The sequence below is a fragment of the Rattus rattus genome, chromosome 10 (assembly GCF_011064425.1).
Source record: "Rattus rattus isolate New Zealand chromosome 10, Rrattus_CSIRO_v1, whole genome shotgun sequence".
NCBI lineage: Eukaryota > Metazoa > Chordata > Mammalia > Rodentia > Muridae > Rattus > Rattus rattus.
Window position 1 is genome coordinate 77743074 of NC_046163.1, and position 19528 is coordinate 77762601.

Sequence of the window (19528 nt, forward strand, 5' to 3'; positions counted from 1 at the left end):
GATCAGTAGGATTAACATTGTAGAAATGGCCATCTTACCAAAAGAATCTATAGATTCAATACAATTCCCATCAAAATTCTAACAGAATTCTTTACAGACCTTAAGAAAACAATTCTCAACTTCATATAAATAAACAAAAAAGCCAGGATGGCTAAAACAATCCTATACAGTAAGAGAATTTCTGGTGGTATCACCATTCCAGATTTCAAACTATATTACAGAGTATTATTAAGAAAAACTTCATGCTGTTGGTGTAGAAACAGATAAGTTGGTCAAAAGTACCAGAAATAAACTCTCAGACCTATGTACACATACAGTGGAAAAAAGAAAACATCTTCAAAAAGTGGTGATGGTCTAACTGGATAACTGCATGTAGAACACAAATAGATTCATATCTATCACCCTGCCCAAAACTCAAGTCCAATGGATCAAAGATCTCAATGTAAACTCAGATACACTAAATCTAATAGAAAAGGAAATGGAGAGTGACTTTAAACACACTGGTCCAAGAAACAATTTCCTGAACCAAGCACAAATAGCTCAGACACTAAATTCAACAATTAACAAATGAGACCTCGTGAAACTAAAATCTTCTGTAAGGAAAAGGACATAGTCAATAGAGCAGTGTTTTTTAATATGAAGGTTGAGACACTTTTTCAGTTCAATGAGTCTTTCACAGGTGTACCATATCAAGTACTCTACATATCAGATATTTGTGTTACAATTCATAATAGTAGAAAATTACAGTTATGAGATAGCAATAAAAATGATTTTATAGTTTGGGTTCAACAGAACATAAAGCCTTTATTTAAAGGTTTATTTAAAGTATTGAAAATCACTGTTGGAGAGGCGAACAGACAATTATATTTTGATTTGAAAAACCTTCTGGAAGGTGAAATGCAATGTTTCTACTGAACCCTTGGCTCAGCAGGTATGAGCACTTGCTCCTCTTCCAGGCCACCTAGGCTCAGTTCCCAGTATCGCATACGGAAGTTCATAATTGAAGGCAAATCCAATTCCAAGGGAACTGATGTCTTATTCTGACCCATGTGAACATCTACTCACATGTAAAAACACTGTCCCCCCAATGAATAAAAATAAAATGTTTAAAAATATCAAAAGTGAAACATATAGAATGATAAAACTGCATATTATTCATCTGTTTTCTCCTACAAAGAATTGAAACTTGCAGTTTCTAAATATAAAATAGAATAGTTTATTTAATTTTAAATAATCATTTTTTCCAGTGGTAAAGTCACCGGTAAGTTGCTCATGCTCCTGTTAATAACCTCTCACACATGATTCTATAAGTAATTCTCATTAAATTTATTGGTCCAGTTAAAAAGAAAACATGGGGATGGGACCATTTGGGAAGAAATACAAGAGCAGCATGACTGAAGTCATGATAGAGGACAGTAGGGTACACATAATAAAAAAGTATCTACATGAATGTATGAAAATGTTAATTGTGGCATGATACTACAGACCAATAAACAATTAAAGAAACAATAATAGAAGCAAATGAATAAGGCAAACAAAGGGTGTGCTCTTGAATACCCTGCTCCTCAGCAATGCCATGGAAATATCTATCTACAGTCTGATCTATTCATTTGGGTCATGTTATTTATGGCCTTGCAGTCTTAATTAACAATTTGCCTGTGTAAGTCTCCAGTCTCCAGTGGAATGAAAAGAGGCTGCAGGTCAGAGTGTGAGTCATGTTTCTGTGTCTCCCTTGGCATTCATGGGGCCATGTTCTGCCCTCTCCAAATGCTCCTTGATTGATGGAGCATCCAAGCCACTGAAACTCCACTGCCAAATGTCAGCAACAAACCCTCTCACTGTATTGCCAATAAATGACAGCTTTCAAAATTGTGCAAACTGGTTCATGATTTGAGGTCAGTGAATGAAAAGGTGACTGTCTGGTGTTGCCATCAATAGCATCCGACAGAGAAACTAAGGTTGAAAGTGACAGTACTGATTTTCTAGTGCATACCTAAATATCCAGTTCTAACTGCTATAGGCTAAAATTATATTCAAGGCTGAAACCATTTCTATCCCCCAAGTTGTGTGTTCATCCCTGACAATTCTGTCAATTAGTCTCCTCATATCCCAAACTCTCTGGGAATCTGAAATGGCTGTTTTTATCTTCAGTCTCTTTTCTGATAGGAATACCCTTCTTATCCATTGTTTAGTCAAATTATATTCATTCTAAAGAGGAAATAGGAAGCCATCCTTCCTTCTCACACCATCTATCTTTCCTGTGCCTTTCCTATAACTTGTGCCTCTAGACCTCACCTTCAAACATTAGATTGCATCTACTAGAGAATCTAATGTTCATTTGGCCTTGGTCTAGATGCCTGTTCATAAAACTAGCTACTAAAGCTTAAATTAAGAAGAATTATATTAAGCAACTGGCAAAACAGAAGCTCAGAAACTGGAAAGGAAGTGATAGCACATGTGGCCACTTGGTTCATCTGCTTTAATAATACTTATAATGAGCTAACTTCTCAGATCCACACTGGAGTAAACATAGAGAAAAAAAGGAGTGAATTAAAAAATTCAATTTCATCATTCTCATTTTTCAGGCCAAAGAAAGTTACAAATATACCAGAGACCACTATGCTGGTAAATATTTCCAGCTTGGGCTTGATGTGTTGTATCCAAAATTCCTTTGACTGTCAAATTGGCACAGTCTAGAGTCATCTAAGTAGAGAGTCTCAGTTGAGGGATCAGGTTTCCTGGTATCTTTATTAGGAGTATCTTGTTAATGATTGACACAGGTTGATCCAGTTTACTGGGTGAAGAAGAAATGTTCCATTCCCTGGACAGATGCTGCTTAGTATAATTGTAAGAATGAGCATGTAAGCAACATCCTTCCATGGTTTCCCCTTCAGGTTCCTGTTTGAGTTCTTGCCTTTATTTCCTTCATAGATGGACCTATAGGATAGAATAAACCTCATACCTCCCATACATTGTCTTTGGTCAGAGTATTTTATCACAGCCACAGGTTTGACACTAGACACCTTAAAAGTCCAGGAACTGTATTTTCTTTTCATAATCTGGAATGTCTCTAGACAATTGTTCACTGAATCTTGACCTCTGTGCTTAATCAGTCAGCTTGCTGTGACAGTCATTGTTCCTGGCTCTCTGTTTATTTGCCCTCACTAATGGGATTCTGTCATCAACATAATTTTAGCTAAAACACCAAGCCATTAATTATAATTAATTTGAAGTGTAGGATAGGATTTCTAGACATATCCTGGTCACTTGATGGAGGATAGTTACATTGGCTTATATAAAAGGGGGCAATATTGGGAGAGCTACTGTCAATCACAAAGCTATAGACTACAATCATCTAGCTATAAATCAAAGTGAACACTTCTATCCTTGTACCACAGGTATCTCCCCACCTCATAGCTCCAGTTGCTACAATTTAATCACTACATCCACTAAGTACATCTTCTTCTTAGGTTTCAAATATTGTATAACATATAATTTCTGATTATAAATATTTATTTAATCACTACTAGCTCCCTTTTCCTTTCAAAATTCATAGTGAATGTGTTTATTTTGTGGTGGCTAAAAACTAAAATCTTTGGTGACATGAGCCAAAGAAAATTTCAATTCTTTATTTTGTCTATCTCAGGCATTTTCTCATGATAGCATAAGGCTAACAAAAGATTATCAGAAAATTACTCATATTTAAATATTTGATAACATGGTTTTGTTATCGAATTTGCCAGGTTCCATTTTCTCATTCTACTTATTGCAGTTAAGCGTTGGATTTGAGAAGCATTGAATCTTAGCTCTTCCAGGTTTTACTTTTTCTGGACAGCACTCTCAGTGGGCAAGAGACCTTCAACAAAGCACTCCAAAACATAGTCAAGATCCAAATTTTTGTATATACATTAAATCACAATAGAATATGTTGTGTTCTTGAATGTGTGAGCATGCATATATTGGTAGTAGAATTCTAGAATATGGAGAACAGTTGAAATATGATTAATAAAAAGGCTTGAGAGAGGTGGTTCTATCTCATATAGACAGAATATAATCAGGGCCTTTGAACATGATACTACAACCTTGCTTGTAGATGAGTGCTTTCACATTTATTTTAAGAAGTTTGGCAATGTGTACTCCTCAACAAGTCAAAGGCCATCATCGAAAGAAAATGCTTTGCTGACCATTTTAGAAATACCAAGTTGTGGCATTTACCTGCAAGTTCTTTTTGAAGTATTGTAGATAGGATTTTCCAAAGTACCTGAATCTAGGACACACTTCCTTTTGGAGACAGAGGAGAGAGATGTCTCCATATCTGGAATTCCCTGGCCTTAGAGAAAAACAGAGCTCTGTGCAACAGTATCCTGGTCAAAAGAACATGATCTCTACCTCTTAACTCTGTCTTCAGTGGAGAGGGAAAGCACTACAGTAAAAGATTTTTGAAGACTGGAGTTTCATACTTTCCTTTTTGAAATTCATTTTTCATACTTCCTTTTCTCATTGCCTTAAGTTTTCCATAAGAAAAACAAAAATTACATGAATTACCCAAGACTTTGAAGGGAAGCTCAGCAGAAACATTTTTCCTTTTTTATTACTTAATGTTTTGTATGATACTCAATTTTTTTTTTATAAAATAAAGTAATGGCTTTTTATTACATTCATGAAATAGTCTATTTACATAGTAGTTGGAAAGATTTGGGTAGTACTAGTTTCTATTCTAAGCATCTCTTTGAGAGCTTTTAATATATCCTTAATAAATAGAATATGGGCCTATAGAGATGGTCCAATGGAATAAGTGTCATGCTTGTGTGAGGTCCTAATTTCAGATCTTCAGAGGTTTTATAAAGCCAAATGTAGCAATACTGTTAGTAACCCAAGAACTCTACTAACAAATTTGATAGAAGGAATGAGAAGATTCATGGAAGCTTGTGTGCAAACTAGACTTGCTTGCACAACAGACATTAAGAAGATCCTATACAAATATGGCAGAGCCAAGGACTGAAACCCAATAGTCCCCCGACCTCCACACATATCCACACAGGTACACATGCCCCTAACAAACAATGGCCATAATCATGTAGTCACACACACACAAGGACTAAAATGTGAAGCTAACATGGAAATTCATCTTTATAAGCATCTAGAGAAAAATGCAAGAATATTCATAACTTAAATCTGTTTATGCTTTATAGCAATATCCCATCCTGAAAAACAGAAAGCAAGGAAGGAAGGAAGGAAGGAAGGAAGGAAGGAAGAAAGAAAGAAAGAAAGAAAGAAAGAAAGAAAGAATAATGGATGGAATAAAGAAAAAGTGAGTCCCCAGCTCTGAAGAAAAAAAAAAGAGAAAGTGAGAAAGAGAGAACAAAGAGAAGAAGAGAAGGAGGGGAGAAAGGGAGGGAAGGGGAAGGAAGAGACAAAGAAAAAGAATGAACAAGGAGGAAATGAGGAAGGGATGCAGAGGAGTGGAGGTAGGAAAGTGAGAGGAAGAGAAGAGAGGGGGAGAAAGAAAGCAAGAATACAGAAGTGGAGAGTAGAGAAGGGAAGGAGTGGGGGAGAAGAAAAGATGAAAAGGAAATTAAAGGCAATGATGTGTGTCCCTGGAAGAAGATATGCTGAGATCTTAGGACCACATGGTCCAGTGCCTCCCCAGTGCCTGGCAGTTCATGGGAGTTAGGAGAAATCAGTGAGTCAGGAATATAGAAAATAAGACCAATTCTCTTTTACTCATATGAGCTTAGCCAAAATGGACTTTCAAGTTCCTTAATAGACTCACACAAGTTCACTCTGTACTGTGATGCTTTGTATGTGTTCTTGGTACCTATTTGGTTCCTTAGTTTCTGAATGTAACTACAGTTATAGGTGTTTATAATGGAAAGGGCTGTGTCTCTGGTAAGGGGCAAAGTCTCTGAAAAAACTAAAACTCATGTCACCTTAGTCCTCATCACAAATAATAATCCCACTGCAGAACCATTAGGAATTTTAAAAACCAAAATACACTAAGAGGTCCTTTTGATGGATCTGTGGGCAAAGTACCTGTTGTGGACACATAAAGACTTGAATTCAGAGATCCAAAACACATGCAAAGTCTGAGTTTGGGAGCTCAGGCCTATAACACAAACACTCGAGGTAGGTGGGTCCTGGAGTTCACTGGCCAGTATAGTCAACACAGTGAACTCCAGGTAGAATTAGATATCTACCTCAAAAAACAAACAGACAAACAAACATATACATGAGCAGCAATAGAAGACACTTAATGTCAAACCATGCATTCCGCACGTGTACACCACCTACAGGATGCTAGCATAACACATGTCATGTACAAAAGTCTCACTGAATGTATATTGATATATTAATATGTATACATTATAATACTTAAGCAAACTAAGTGAAAATAATTTAGATGTGTGTAGAAAAATAGTCAACTCTCCTGCTATCTTATTTGAGGTCCACCTAAGTTGAGATGGAGCCCACTGAGGACATTTGAGAACAAAAGATACTGATAGCTCTAACAAATATTGGAACTAGGAGCAATCAATCAATAAATAAATAATGTTACACTTAGCTTTACAAGACACACCATGTGTCATGGGAGACTTGCTGGCCCTTAAAGCTTTCTCTAGAGATACTTACTAGATAAGAAACCTGAGCAAGTTGAGAACCTGATATGGAATCTGGAATACATCAAAGGCCATATGTGGCTTTATGGGGAACTATAATCACATGAAAGGTGGAGACAGGAGGATCCTAAGTTTTTGTGGATGCCAGCTTAGTTCCAGGTTTACTGAGAGATCCTCTCTTGAAGAAATAAAGCAGAGAATGATAAAGCAGGTGCCCTACATCCGTCTTTGACCTCTGTGCATTTGTAAAGGCACATGTAAATATGGAATACATAGGCATGCACATAAACATCTTACATGTACACAGAGAGAGAGAGAGAGAGAGAGAGAGGTTACTGAGACAATTGCCATTTATTTGTGTATAAAAGTAATTTATATATAATTATTTATACATAATTAATAATATCTTAACATTTTCAAAATGAGTTTGTTTAGACTTTTAAAGCAAGAAAACTCTTTAGCGCTTGTTTTGGCCTTTTTAGCCCTCTCACCCTTTCTGGATAAAAATATGTGAGAACAAAGAAATAGTTAGTCCATTTGAAATATGCATTAAAAGATACAAGATTTCTCAAATGTAGGAAAATTTACTCTTTCTCTTGGAAAAGGCTAGCCTTCTCTCACAAGCATCAACAGTTCCTCCCATCATTTAACTTCCCTCTACTTGGTACAGAATTTGAGAGATATGTTTGAAATAGCATAAATTTCCCCCCATAGCTGTGTAAGCTAGCAGTCCTTACCTACCTCCCAATGGAAAGTGTGTATTAATGAACTAGCATGTTCTTAATAATAGAAGCAGTCCCTGGGTTCTTTAGAGCAGAGCAAGGCCAGGGGCCTGTATCATAGTAAAACTGCATTTGTGGCTCAAGCCTACAAATTTCTGTGCTCAGACTTCTTATCAATTAGTGAGAGTTAACTCAGTGCCACCTCACATTTATAGTCTCCAAATAAGGAGGATCATGATTAAAATTTTATAACTGAGAACATGAAAAATATTATCACTCAACATGATTAACTCACTTCTATTAGCAGTAATCTAAGAAATATTAGAAACCTCCTCTGACTGCAGAGATCTGTCCACAGCCTTTACAACCCTATGGAACAAGCCACTTCTAACTAGAGGTCCTGACGGGAATGGGCATATCAATCAACTTCTAAATATTATGCTAAGTGCTTCTGGTATTTTTGCTTATTGATGATTGTCATAGCTATAGAAACAAATTTTATAGTTGTTCATGTATATGTTTGTGTGAGAGAGTGGTGCACATACACATGTAAGCACACATGTGGAAACCAGAAGACAGCCTTAGGTGTTACCCTAAAATAATACAATCTGCCTCCTCTTACACAAGGTTTCTCACTGGACTAACACTTACTGATTAAGCTAGGCTAACTGGAGAACATGCTCCAAGGATCCATCTGTCCCCAACTTCTCAGGCTTAAAAGTATATGGTCCCAAGACAAGCTTTTTATGGTGTCTTGGGATCAAACTCAGATGTTTGTGCTTTAAATAGAAACATTTTTCTGACTGATCTGTCTCTAAAACTTGGAAAATAATTTTTCTCTCTTCTTCCCGTAATAGACTCTCAGCTGATCCTTGGTGACTTAAACCTCTTTATTAAGACACGATTGTTGAATTAATACACTTAAGCATGAGTGAGTCTTTTTTCTTGGCGTCTAATGTACAGAATACTGTAGAAGTCATAGATTGGCATGGCAAGATTAGGTTACAAAGAGTCTATGGCTTCTATTTTGAGTCTTGTCACAGTTATTACCACCTGAAAATTTGACAGGATTAGAATCAACTCAGGTCATATCTGTGAGAGAGTTTCCAGTATGGGTTAATTGAGAACAAAAGACTGGCCCTCAGTGTAAGTGGCACCATTTCTCTGGCAGGAGTCATGGACTCAATAAAAAGAGACACTGAGCAAAACATTCATCTCTCTATGTTTTTTGGACTGCATATGCCACCTGATCAACCAGGTATCTCAAGCTCCTGCCAACAGGACTGGGCCCTTAAGCTGTTAGCTAAAATAAATGCTTCACTGGAGATGTAATGAGAAGCCCTGTCTCATGGAAAGTAATAGAGTGGGACATGAAATGTCCTCCAGTTATTTTCTCCTGGACTAAGCAGATTGTGGGTATGATAGCATTTTCATTAATATTTAACTTAATTTTATCTTGTCTTTTTGAGTAATAAAATTCATGTACCAATGGGGGAAGAAAATCATCTAAACAGAGAATAATGCACTGTAGTAAAATCTGTGCTGGATGATAGTCCACTGCACTGCAATTAAAGATTTGACTTGGATTATTTATCTTCGAATTGTCCTAAGGGTTTTTTGATGGCTCTACATACCTCACACCCAACTTAGAAACATGGCCCAACCTAATGCTCCTTAATGGACATGAGATAACCACAAGATAATCAATGGAGCCAATGGGGAAATTTTCTACTCTTCCAAAATAAGACTTCCATCTTAGAGGAGGCTCCACAGATAGCATGGTGACTTAGAGCACTTGCTTTTTTTCCAGAGGACCTAAATTCAGTTCCTAGCACCCATGTGGTATATCTCACAACTATCTGTAACTCCAAGTAAAATGACCTCTTCAGGCTTCAGTGTGTATGTATCCACAGAAATGAACTGTAGACAACATTTAACACACACACACACACACACACACACACACACACACACACACACACACACACACTGTTCCCTAGACTACAGCCAGCATAGTGCAATTTAGAAAAAGAATTATTATATCCAGAAGTTTAATATAACAGTATATACTTAGTATATTTAAAATATATTTAAGAAGTACAATTATTAAAGCTCACCAGTCCATAAAATAGAACATAGGGACTAGAAAAAAACTCCATGAAATAATAGAAATATGACATGGAAGCCAGACAAATTCTAAGTGAATTTTTAGCTCTATCATTTTGGAACTTGTGACTGTGTAGACATTTCTTTACCCTTTCATTTCCTAATGAATGTGGAAAGTTTGAAGAATAGCTTTTTCCTGGGGCAACCAAGGTAAAGATGACATACAATATGAGAGATCTCTATGCAGGAGTAATGATGCTACTTTACAGATGGAATAGAATGTGCTAAATACTCATGGATGTGAAATCTAACTCCCATTTTTCCGAATATCCTAGAGTGAATTAATGAAAGACATGTTGAAATACACATGGTTAATTCAGATTTAACTGTTTCTTTTGTCTAATTACTGCATGTGAGGGAGGGCAAGCTCTTTCACATTTATGATATATTTTCCACCACTCATTCATCCTTCATGCCTGTGTATGATTTGGTCTGTTTTAAACAATACTTCATCCTTGGTTGACTTAAATTAAGAAACCATTACAACAAAGAAAAAGGGAAGAGGAGGACTTGGGAGTAGAGCAGGTAGAGAATGGAGAGAGGACAGAAAGGAAAACAAGGAAGAGGAAGAAGAGGAGGGGGAGGAGGGTGGTTATAAAGAAGTCAGAAGAATTTGTACCTGTTTTGATTTCAGTTCCATGTCCTGCCACTTTCTTAATCAGGAACCTCAGTGTCCCACCCTCCAGGATGAGCAGCAGGGTCCCTGAGCCTTCAGACAGTTCTGTGGACAGAAGCAGACCATCCTCATTCCATGTCCGAAACTGGAAGCTCACTGACAGACCATCAATTTGGGGGGTGCCAGGCAGCATCAGGTAACTGCTCCTGGAGTTGACAAATGTGATGGGAACAATTTGTGATTCTGAGCAGGAAAAAGTGACATTGCCCTGAAAAACAATTAAAAAACAAACATATAAAAGACATTTTCTACTCTGCAATATGATAATTTGTGTAAACAACCACGTAGTGCTGCCCTTCATTTCAGAATTATTCCACACTCAGCTACACAATCTTAGTATGTCATTATTGCTCAGATCAATTCGTTCTGTTCAGATTTTAAGATTCCAATGCCATCTATAAAGGCTGTCAGAGATTCTAGGTAGAAGGGGGAAAAAGTCAACTTATTCTAGGGAACCAAAGATAGAAAAATAATTACATTAACTCGCTGATGATAGTCATATGGTGAGTCAACCTTGTTCCAAACACTGGAATAGCAATGAAATCAATATACATAGGAAAATACTATTACAATACTTAATTGCTAAAAAGATATTGAGCCTAACTCCTGATGTGGAATGTTGAGGAAGGGGAAAGGGAAGAGAGAGAGAGAGAGAGAGAGAGAGAGAGAGAGAGAGAGAGAGAGACAGAGACAGAGAAAGAGACAGAGAGAGACAGAGAGAGAGGAGAGAGACAGAGACAGAGAGAGACAGAGACAGAGAGAGACAGAGACAGAGAGAGACAGAGAGAGAGCAGGAGTGCAGGAGAAAGCTAAGCTTTGAGAAATACTAAGAGTTCTTATATTAGTTGGGGATGTAGTTCAGGTGGATGAGGACCTGACTAAAATATACAAAGCCCCTAATAAATCCTCAGCAGCATATAAACTAGGCACTGCATTACACATCTGTAATCTTCCCCTATAGGAGGTAGAGGCAGGAGAAGGTTAGGTTCACCCTTGGTACTTAATGACTATGAGGCCAGCTTGGGCTATGTGAGACGAAGAAGAGAGGAGAGAGGGAAGGAGGGAGGGAGGGAGGAACGGAGAGAGAGAAAGAGGGGGTGGAGAAAACCAGGTTTGACTAAACTAGAGAACAGGGAAAACAATTACTATTTGCAAAAATGAGTTTGAAGTGAACACCCGTATATCAAAGACCTACAAAATATGTTCCACATCAGGAAGTCATGCTTAATTAATGAAAATATTTATATGTTTAGCCCCAGCTTTGTTTTTTTTCTCTAGAGGATTACAAAGAGTGGACTACTGTTGGAATAGAGCAGAAGGGTTCTTTTTGTTTTGTTGGATATATTTCTTTATTTACATTTCAAATGTTATTCCCTTTCCAGGTTTCCTACCCATAATCCATCTATCCCTTCCCTCTCCCCTATAAGGTGTTCTCCCCCTATCAATCTCCCCTTACGCCCCTCCCATCATTTCCCTGCACTCAGGGTCCAACCTTGGCAGGACCAAGGGCTTCTCCTTCCACTGGTGCCCCAACAAGACTATTCTCTGCTACATGTGCAGTTGGACCCCAAGTCAGTCCATATATAGTCTTCGGGTAGTGATTTAGTCTCTGGAAGCTCTGGTTAGTTGTCATTGTTGTTCTTATGGGGTTGCAATTCCCTTTGGCTCTTTCAATCCTTCCTCTAATTCCTCCAAAGGGGGTCCTGTTCTCAGTTCAGTGGTTTGCTGCTAGCATCTGCCTCTGTATTTGACATGCTCTGGTTTTGTCTCTCAGGAGAGATCTACATCTGGTCCCTTTCAGCATGTACTTTTTAGCTTCTTCAAACTTATCTAGTTCTTGTCCATATATATGGGCCACATGTGGGATGTGGGACAGTCTCTGAATGACCATTTGTCAGAGACTCCTGGGTCCCCTGCAGTGTTTCACCCCCTTGTCATACCCTTCTGCATCCCTTGCAGGGTTTGACCCCTACTGAGCCCTGCTGATGCATGTGGAAACCTTTTGTTCCTAACAAAGGAACAGTCTGGCTTGGTAACAACACACTTGGGCGATGGTCAGTTAAATTCCTGTCTTTTGTCTTCCCAGTCTTTTGTTTTTGAGATTTAGGCTGCTCTTTCTGGATTGTTCCCCAGTAAATTGGGGGCCGGTATTTGGTCTTTTGAGCCACAGAGGGGGCATTCTTTCTTAACACGTATAACCCCTGTGTGTGTGTGTGTGTGTGTGTGTGTGTGTGTGTGTGTGTGTGTGTGTGTGTGTGTGTGTGTGCGCGCGTTTTTTAATCCCTCAGGCTTATGCCTGGTTCTCAGTGCCATGTCATTGTAGGCATTGACAACCATTCCTTCAGTCTCTGCTCTAAATTTGTACAGAAGGGTTCTTTTGTGAAAGTCATTTGTTGTTTAGATAACTGACCAACTCTACATCCAAACATGTCATATCTTCATTTCTACTACCTCACTCATAAAAAAGTCTCCATAGCCAATCTCATACCACAGTGCCATTGATCACATCCCCTGCAGATGTCTCCTTCCTGTTCCTATTGAACAGCAGCTTTTCAATTACAAATCTCAATTTCTCTGAGGCTACTCTCAAGCCAACACCACTGATAGAAACCAGCCAGGACTCTTGAGGTAAGCATGCTCCAAGGCAGCTGCCTGTATTCAGTTTACACCCAGGACCCAAGTGTCAGAAGGACACACTTAGTGCAGATCAGGAAGCCAGAAGTCTAACACACAGCAGCACTTTCTAGGAGCATCATTTACAAGCCTTGGGTTCAGTGGATAAGACCCTTGTTACACAAGAATTCTGATCTGAACTCACTTCCTGAGAAGCCAAATATAAATGTGAATATGGCAGTATGTAGTTATAGTCCCACAAGAAGCAGGTGGATGCATATGTGTTCTGGGTGCTTGCTGACCAGGCAGTCAACTTAACTAAATTGATGAATTCTAGGTTCAGTGAGAAACCTTGTCTGAAAATTTAAGGTGAGAAGAAATAGAGGCAGAGAGTCTATGGTGACTTCTGGCCTCAATATGCACAAGCATACACACATACATACTTCCACATAACCTCAAAGCATATACACAAAACATATCCTGGTCTCAGCTATATTTATGATAGTTGTATGTTTATGCAAACAAACAAGCAGATCAAATTGAATTTCCAACAACCCTTGTGCATTTGTAATCAGTCACTATTAACTCACCAGTAAGGCTGCCTCAGCATTCTCTCCCATGAATCAAAGGTAGTTTTTCTCTTATAGATGTTTTTCTCTCTTTAGAAAATATTCCCACAGTGGATGGATTATTAAAGGGGATATTCATCTAGAAACAATGGGTACCATTTTACGGAAAAGGCAAAATGCTTATAAGTGCATCCTGGATTCTGAACAAGGTTGGCTTTATGCCTTCACTTAAAAGGAACAAACACAGCTCCTCTTAAAGTAAAATCAAGTCTATATGTCCTGTTGTTTGTGACTGTGGGAGAGAATCCAATGTAATTTACCCCTTTTGTTTTGTAAAACATTTAGGAAGGAACACAACTCTGTGTATGAATGACTTTGTCAACTCTGCCACCACTTACTGTGAAATAAGTCAACTCACAAATAATCCACACAGAGACTAGGAGCTGGTAGTCTTTTTCCTTTTGTCCTTGTCCGATGATATTATCATTGCATGTATAAACAAATTTTCTCTAGCATTACACTGGACCCAACATTTGAAGCTTTGGAGAAGGAGAAGTACTCGGGAGATCAGAAGGACACAAATGCAATGCAACTGAGGTTCTAAGAAGGTGTCTTCACTTACAGATTTCAAACCTGCAGCTCAATCCAAATAAGTCCCAGGCATTCTGAAGACAACCAGGGAGCTACAGCCACATTCAACTGATACGCATAGGAGGAACTCCTTTTGCTTTACAGAATGATAGAACTTGCACGTGCATTGCTTTGTATGTTTTTTTGTATTAGTTACTTTTTTTGTGGCTGTGGTCAAACATCTGACAATAAACAACTTAAAGGATACAGAGTTTATTCCAGCTAAGAGTTCAAGGAGATGTGGTACATCATGGCAGGAAACATGTGGCATCACATGAGATACACATGTTGATAGGAACTTGCGGCAGCTGGTCACATGAAGCTCAAGTCATGAAGCAGACACAGATGAATGTTAGTGATTAGCTTACTTTCTTCTTTTTATTGAGCCAAAGTTGCAGATCAGAGTACTACGCACATTAATAGTGGGTCTTCTCACCTTCATGACCTATCTAAACTAATTCTGTGTCGGCATGACTTAATGTTTATCTCATAGAAGGTTCAAGATCCTGGCAAGTAAATAATATTTACCAATGAGTTGTCTTATTCTTCTCCTTGCTGTTAAAACAAAATTTGTGAAGTAGACGCTAAGCCCATATTGGTGAAGATATCAGACCCTCCTAAAACAGGACTCATTGGTCCATGAGCTGGAACTAGGCTACACCCTCCTGTCCCAACCACTACCTCTCTTATCATCAGAAGGTGCAATATAATCTTCCAAAGAAGAGAATTGTATCAGCCTTTCAGATATGATCTTTTGCATACTGTCTAAGACAGCAATAACTGAAGACCAGCACAAAACTTTAAACTTACTTAAACATGAAAATGCTGTTTTGTAATTTAGTAGAGTAGTATTCAAGCAGAAATTATGTAGATGAAAGTGTCATATTATAGTGTCAAAGACTCAACTAGGCTACATGAATCAAAGACGTTCAGATTAAATATTAAACACATGTGGTATTCAGATAGGAACCAGACAGTAGAGTCAATATGTTTCTCTTCCCAATGTTGTTGAGTACCATCTAATCAATTTAGTGTTCCACGAGGACACAAAGCAAGGGCAGGAGGCAATCACAACTCCCTTTTACCTATTTTTCTACTTGATCTGGGGTCACTCTTTTTTTCTTTCCTAGCCTTCAGCTGAGAAGTACTGTACTAGTGCAGCTTGGCAGGTTCTCCAGCTTTTAAAGTCACATTTAGTTTGATTTTATTTGCTTCTAAGCTCTTGGGTTTTGGAGGTATCTTCTTAAGAAACAGCAGTTCCCAATACTTTCCAAAGCCCATAATCCTGTGCACCAACGCATTATAAGAAATCTCAGCCTCAGTCTGTGTTGTGTGTGTGTATTGTTCCCAACTGTACTGTTGGGAAGGTGGGTATGAAGACAACTATACTCCTCCCTTTGGCTTCAGAACTATTTAAACAATGGTCTCCAAAAAACTAAAACTCCTCCAGGAATCTCACTCTGGGATAAGGAAAAGGTTGAAGCTGATATTCAGCCAGGGTGGGAATTTGTCTCTGAAAGAGATTTGCATGTTTATGACAACTTTTCTAGTAACCTTGCAAGAGATACAAGCTCAGAATATGATGACAGGCAGGAGTCCTTAGCTATGAATAATGATTGTCCTGTTTTAAAATATAAGCTTATTAAGATCTCACAGGTGCTATAGTGGCACACAACTTTAATCAGAAACAGAAACAGAGTCAGGCAGATGTCTGTGAATTAGAGGCCAGCTTGGTCTCCAGAGAGAGTACCATGAAAGCTGGGGCTAAACAGAGAAGTTCTATCTCAAAACATCAATCCCAGTCCCTGATGCTGCTGCAAAAAAAAAAAAGAAAAAAAAAAAAAGAAAAAATCCACAGATAAATTTGAGATGCACACTGGACTTATGTAGTCCTTTGCCAACATGGTTACATGGAATATGTCTCCTCTTTCTACTTTTAACTACCACTTGTGTTTTTAGTTGGCTTTCTGAAAAATTAGCTGAGCCAACCTTCTCAGAGTTGTCATAGCATAGGCTCTTACCTTTGTGTGTGTGTGTGTGTGTGTGTGTGTGTGTGTCCGCAGCACGCAGCACGCAAGTGTACACACATGCACGCATATGTGGGCCTTAGTTGTTTTAGGGAGAACACTGGCTAATATAAATAGCAATGGGGGAAAATAAATAATAAGCTAATTTTCACAACATTCACAGGTACACTGGGGTGAGAAGAAGAAGCCTGACTCCAGCAATCATTTACTTACACATTGAATCAACTTCAAGTAGGAAAGAACACAAGGTTCCTAACTGCTAAATGACTATTACTTGCCTTGTTTGTGTTTAACACCATCCCTACATTAGGTTTAAGACAATCTAATGGCAAATGAAGCTTTTAACTCAATCATCTATTACTTGGAAGTGCTTCTACGGTAACCTGACTCATACACTTAGACCCTGATTTCTCTACCACCAGTGACCTCTCCAGATTCCACAGCCATTATCCATATTCTCTGCCAATTGTCCCACGAGCCTTCTTCTTTGTCCACATCGGAGCCCTTTGCAACCTCAGATATTTTCACGAGTCCATTCTTCCAATGTGGCTTTCAAATGGTGTATTTTGCCTGAAGACATCTGCATATTTCTAACAATAACTTCAATAACATAAAAATAATCAGCTACTTTATGACAAATAATTAATGGTATAATACTATGACAGAAGAGTAAGTTTATGGACACATACACACACACACACACACACACACACACACACACACACACACACTGAAAGAGAGTGGAGGTGGGACAGAGAGACAAAGAGACAGAGAGTGAGATGATGATTAACATATAAAGAAGCTAAAGCAGAAGACAAAAAAAATCCTTCCCTACCTGGGTAACATGTAATAATTGCTCTAGAATTGCCAGAAAACAGGGTGCCAATGTTAATGACACAGAGAGGTTTATTAGCCCCCTAGCCTAGGAGTATTTTGAACACACATACTTCCCCCATAGGGATTTGCCTTGTTAATCTGGATCAGAGTGCATTACTGAGTAACTCAAGGCAGGAACCAGGAGCCACAAATAAAGGGAGAGACACTTGAGGAAAGCTTCTCCCCGTGGCATGTTTAGCCTGCCTTCCTAAACAAGCCAGGATTACCTGCTCATGGTGTCACAAAATAGAGGGAAGTTTTCCCATACAAATCATTAACTAAGAAAATGCTCACAGACTTGTCTACTGACCAATGTGATGGAAGTAGTTCCTCAATCAAGAATCATTTTCCCTAGGCAGCATGTGTTTTGTTGAGTTGATAAAGTTTAACCAGCACACTAGCTCTCTCTCCCATTCTGAGCAGTGCCTTTACATTTCATAGTAAATTATTTTTGTTTCATTTCTCTGTGACCCTGGTCAAATGATTTATGCTGGGACATGAGGACAGGAAAATCTTGGCAGACACCCTCTACCTTCCTATCTGATCCTACAAAAATGTGTTATTTTACAGGATCAGTTTATGTCAGGTCTTATATGACTTCTCTTTTTCATAACTTAGATTGTTAGATGAGATGGTTCTAGGGTTCTCACAGGTTCCCACATTCTTGGAAGCTGAACAAATACATCTCTAAAACATCTTTTTTTTTTTTTTTTTTTTTTGGTGGGGGGAGACACATATGAATTTTTTGTACTGCTAAAATAAGAAATCTAATTAAGTTTTTACATCTTAAAAGACAGTTTCCTTGGGTATACTGTACATAAAAGAGGAACAATAGACTTCCTGCCCCAATACCTGCCTCACTGCCGGTAAGAATCCAATAATCAATCAACATGGCTGATAGATACCATGGGTGCCCATATCTGCATGAGTGTATACATGTATACATGTATATCTGTCTATGTCTTTCTGTCTCTCTCTGTGTCTGTTACTCTGACTCTCTGTCTCTTGGTCTCTCTCTCTCTCTCTCTCTCTCTCTCTCTCTGTCTCTCTGTCTCTGTCTGTCTGTCTGTCTCTCTCTCTCTCTCTCTCTCTCTCTCTCTCTCTCTCTCTCTCTCTCTCTCTCTCTCTCTCTCTGTATGTGTGTGTGTGTGTGTGTATGTGTGTGTGTGAATGTACCTGTGAAGTGTCATCTTGAGAGTGATAACTCTTCCATTTGAGACAGAGTCCCTCAATGAGACTTAGGACTTACAAATTCAGCTACACTGGCTGGTCAATTAAACCCAGACATCCACCTAGTGTCACTTCTTAGCACGGACATTATTCGTGATATCCTTCCCAGATTTTTATGTAAGTTCCCAGTGTAGAATGCAATGCAGATCTCCATGATTGCATAGGGGGCACACTTTATGATGCTAACTACCTCACAGTCCAATGCTACATGCAGATTAATAAATGGCAACATATAAAATTTAAGAATCATATTAAGTGCCCTCAGCAGGGAGTGACTATCAACTTTCTTCATTCCTTCCTCTCCAAACTAAAATGTTTTCTTGGAAGAATGCATGATTATAACTGAACTTTACAGAGAATTAGGATGGTTAGCTTCACTGAAGATGATGGAATAAGAGAATTATATGCAGTAACTTAGCAGGATGATGGACCAGAGCTACACAGTGAAAAGTAAAGAAAACCAATGAGAGTGTATATGAGTTCTAAGCAGCCTTCTCCTTCCAAATATATTCAGGTCGTTCTATCATCTCATCTGAAGTATGTCAAATGCTGAGTGAAATCCAATAAAATCCATCCAACTAAAAGCTGATGGCAGAGGGGCTCATCAAAACAGAGATCTTGACTAATAACATAATTATAGTGATTTCCTCATGATTGATGGGTACAATATCATGACAGCAGCATTTGTTCAAGAAATTCTTACAGGGATGACTGGGTACCATTTAAGTCTATGTGATAGGACACTTCAGAATAAATCAAGTACATGAGCCCTGCTCTTCCCACACTAGCATCTGTCTGAAGATGTTGCTGTTCTGAGACACTATGAAATTAACACAATCTTATGTTTTTAAAACCCAGGTTTAAAAAAAGAAGTCTGGTTTATGTTTCCTGAAGACAGAATGAGGAAACTCCTCATATTATTGATAAAACCCAAATTGCCCACTGAGGCAAGCTTATTTTCCTAAAGATCTCTCAACTGGAGATGTAAAAGGGAATAAAGAAACCACTTTCTTACTACTAAAATAACCTAAAACCTTTGCATGTTTTTACTTCCATCCCCTTTGTAAATCTAAACAATGCCCTTCATAAATATATTTTACAAATTTGTTTATAAAAGCAAAGATTTTTTTCTTTAAACTTTACTGCAAATTATACCCTCTGACAAATTTTAACTTGAGAGCTTTTGTGTGGATATATAAAGATACTAACACATGACTTGCCTTTGTGAATCTCATGCCTATGTTATTATTGTGTTTTCTAGAATGGCATTCTTTCTAGTTTTAATAAATCTCCAACTGTGACTCATATTGGCTCATCCTGAAATTATCTTCTCAATGAAGCCATAAACTAATTTGAATGGAGGTCTTTAAAAAGAATTTTTGTTTCTGCTAGTGGTGATAAA

At 38.2% G+C, this 19528-nt stretch overlaps 1 protein-coding gene across 1 annotated transcript in view; it reads right to left on the minus strand.

Moving 5' to 3' along the window:
• LOC116911635 (contactin-associated protein like 5-1) overlaps positions 1-19528 on the minus strand; it is a 910869-nt gene that overhangs the window by 407508 nt on the left and 483833 nt on the right. Inside the window, exon 8 of the mRNA XM_032915594.1 lies at positions 10125-10389. Within this exon, the coding sequence (XP_032771485.1) occupies positions 10125-10389 (265 nt within the window). The remainder of the gene's footprint in view (positions 1-10124; positions 10390-19528) is intronic.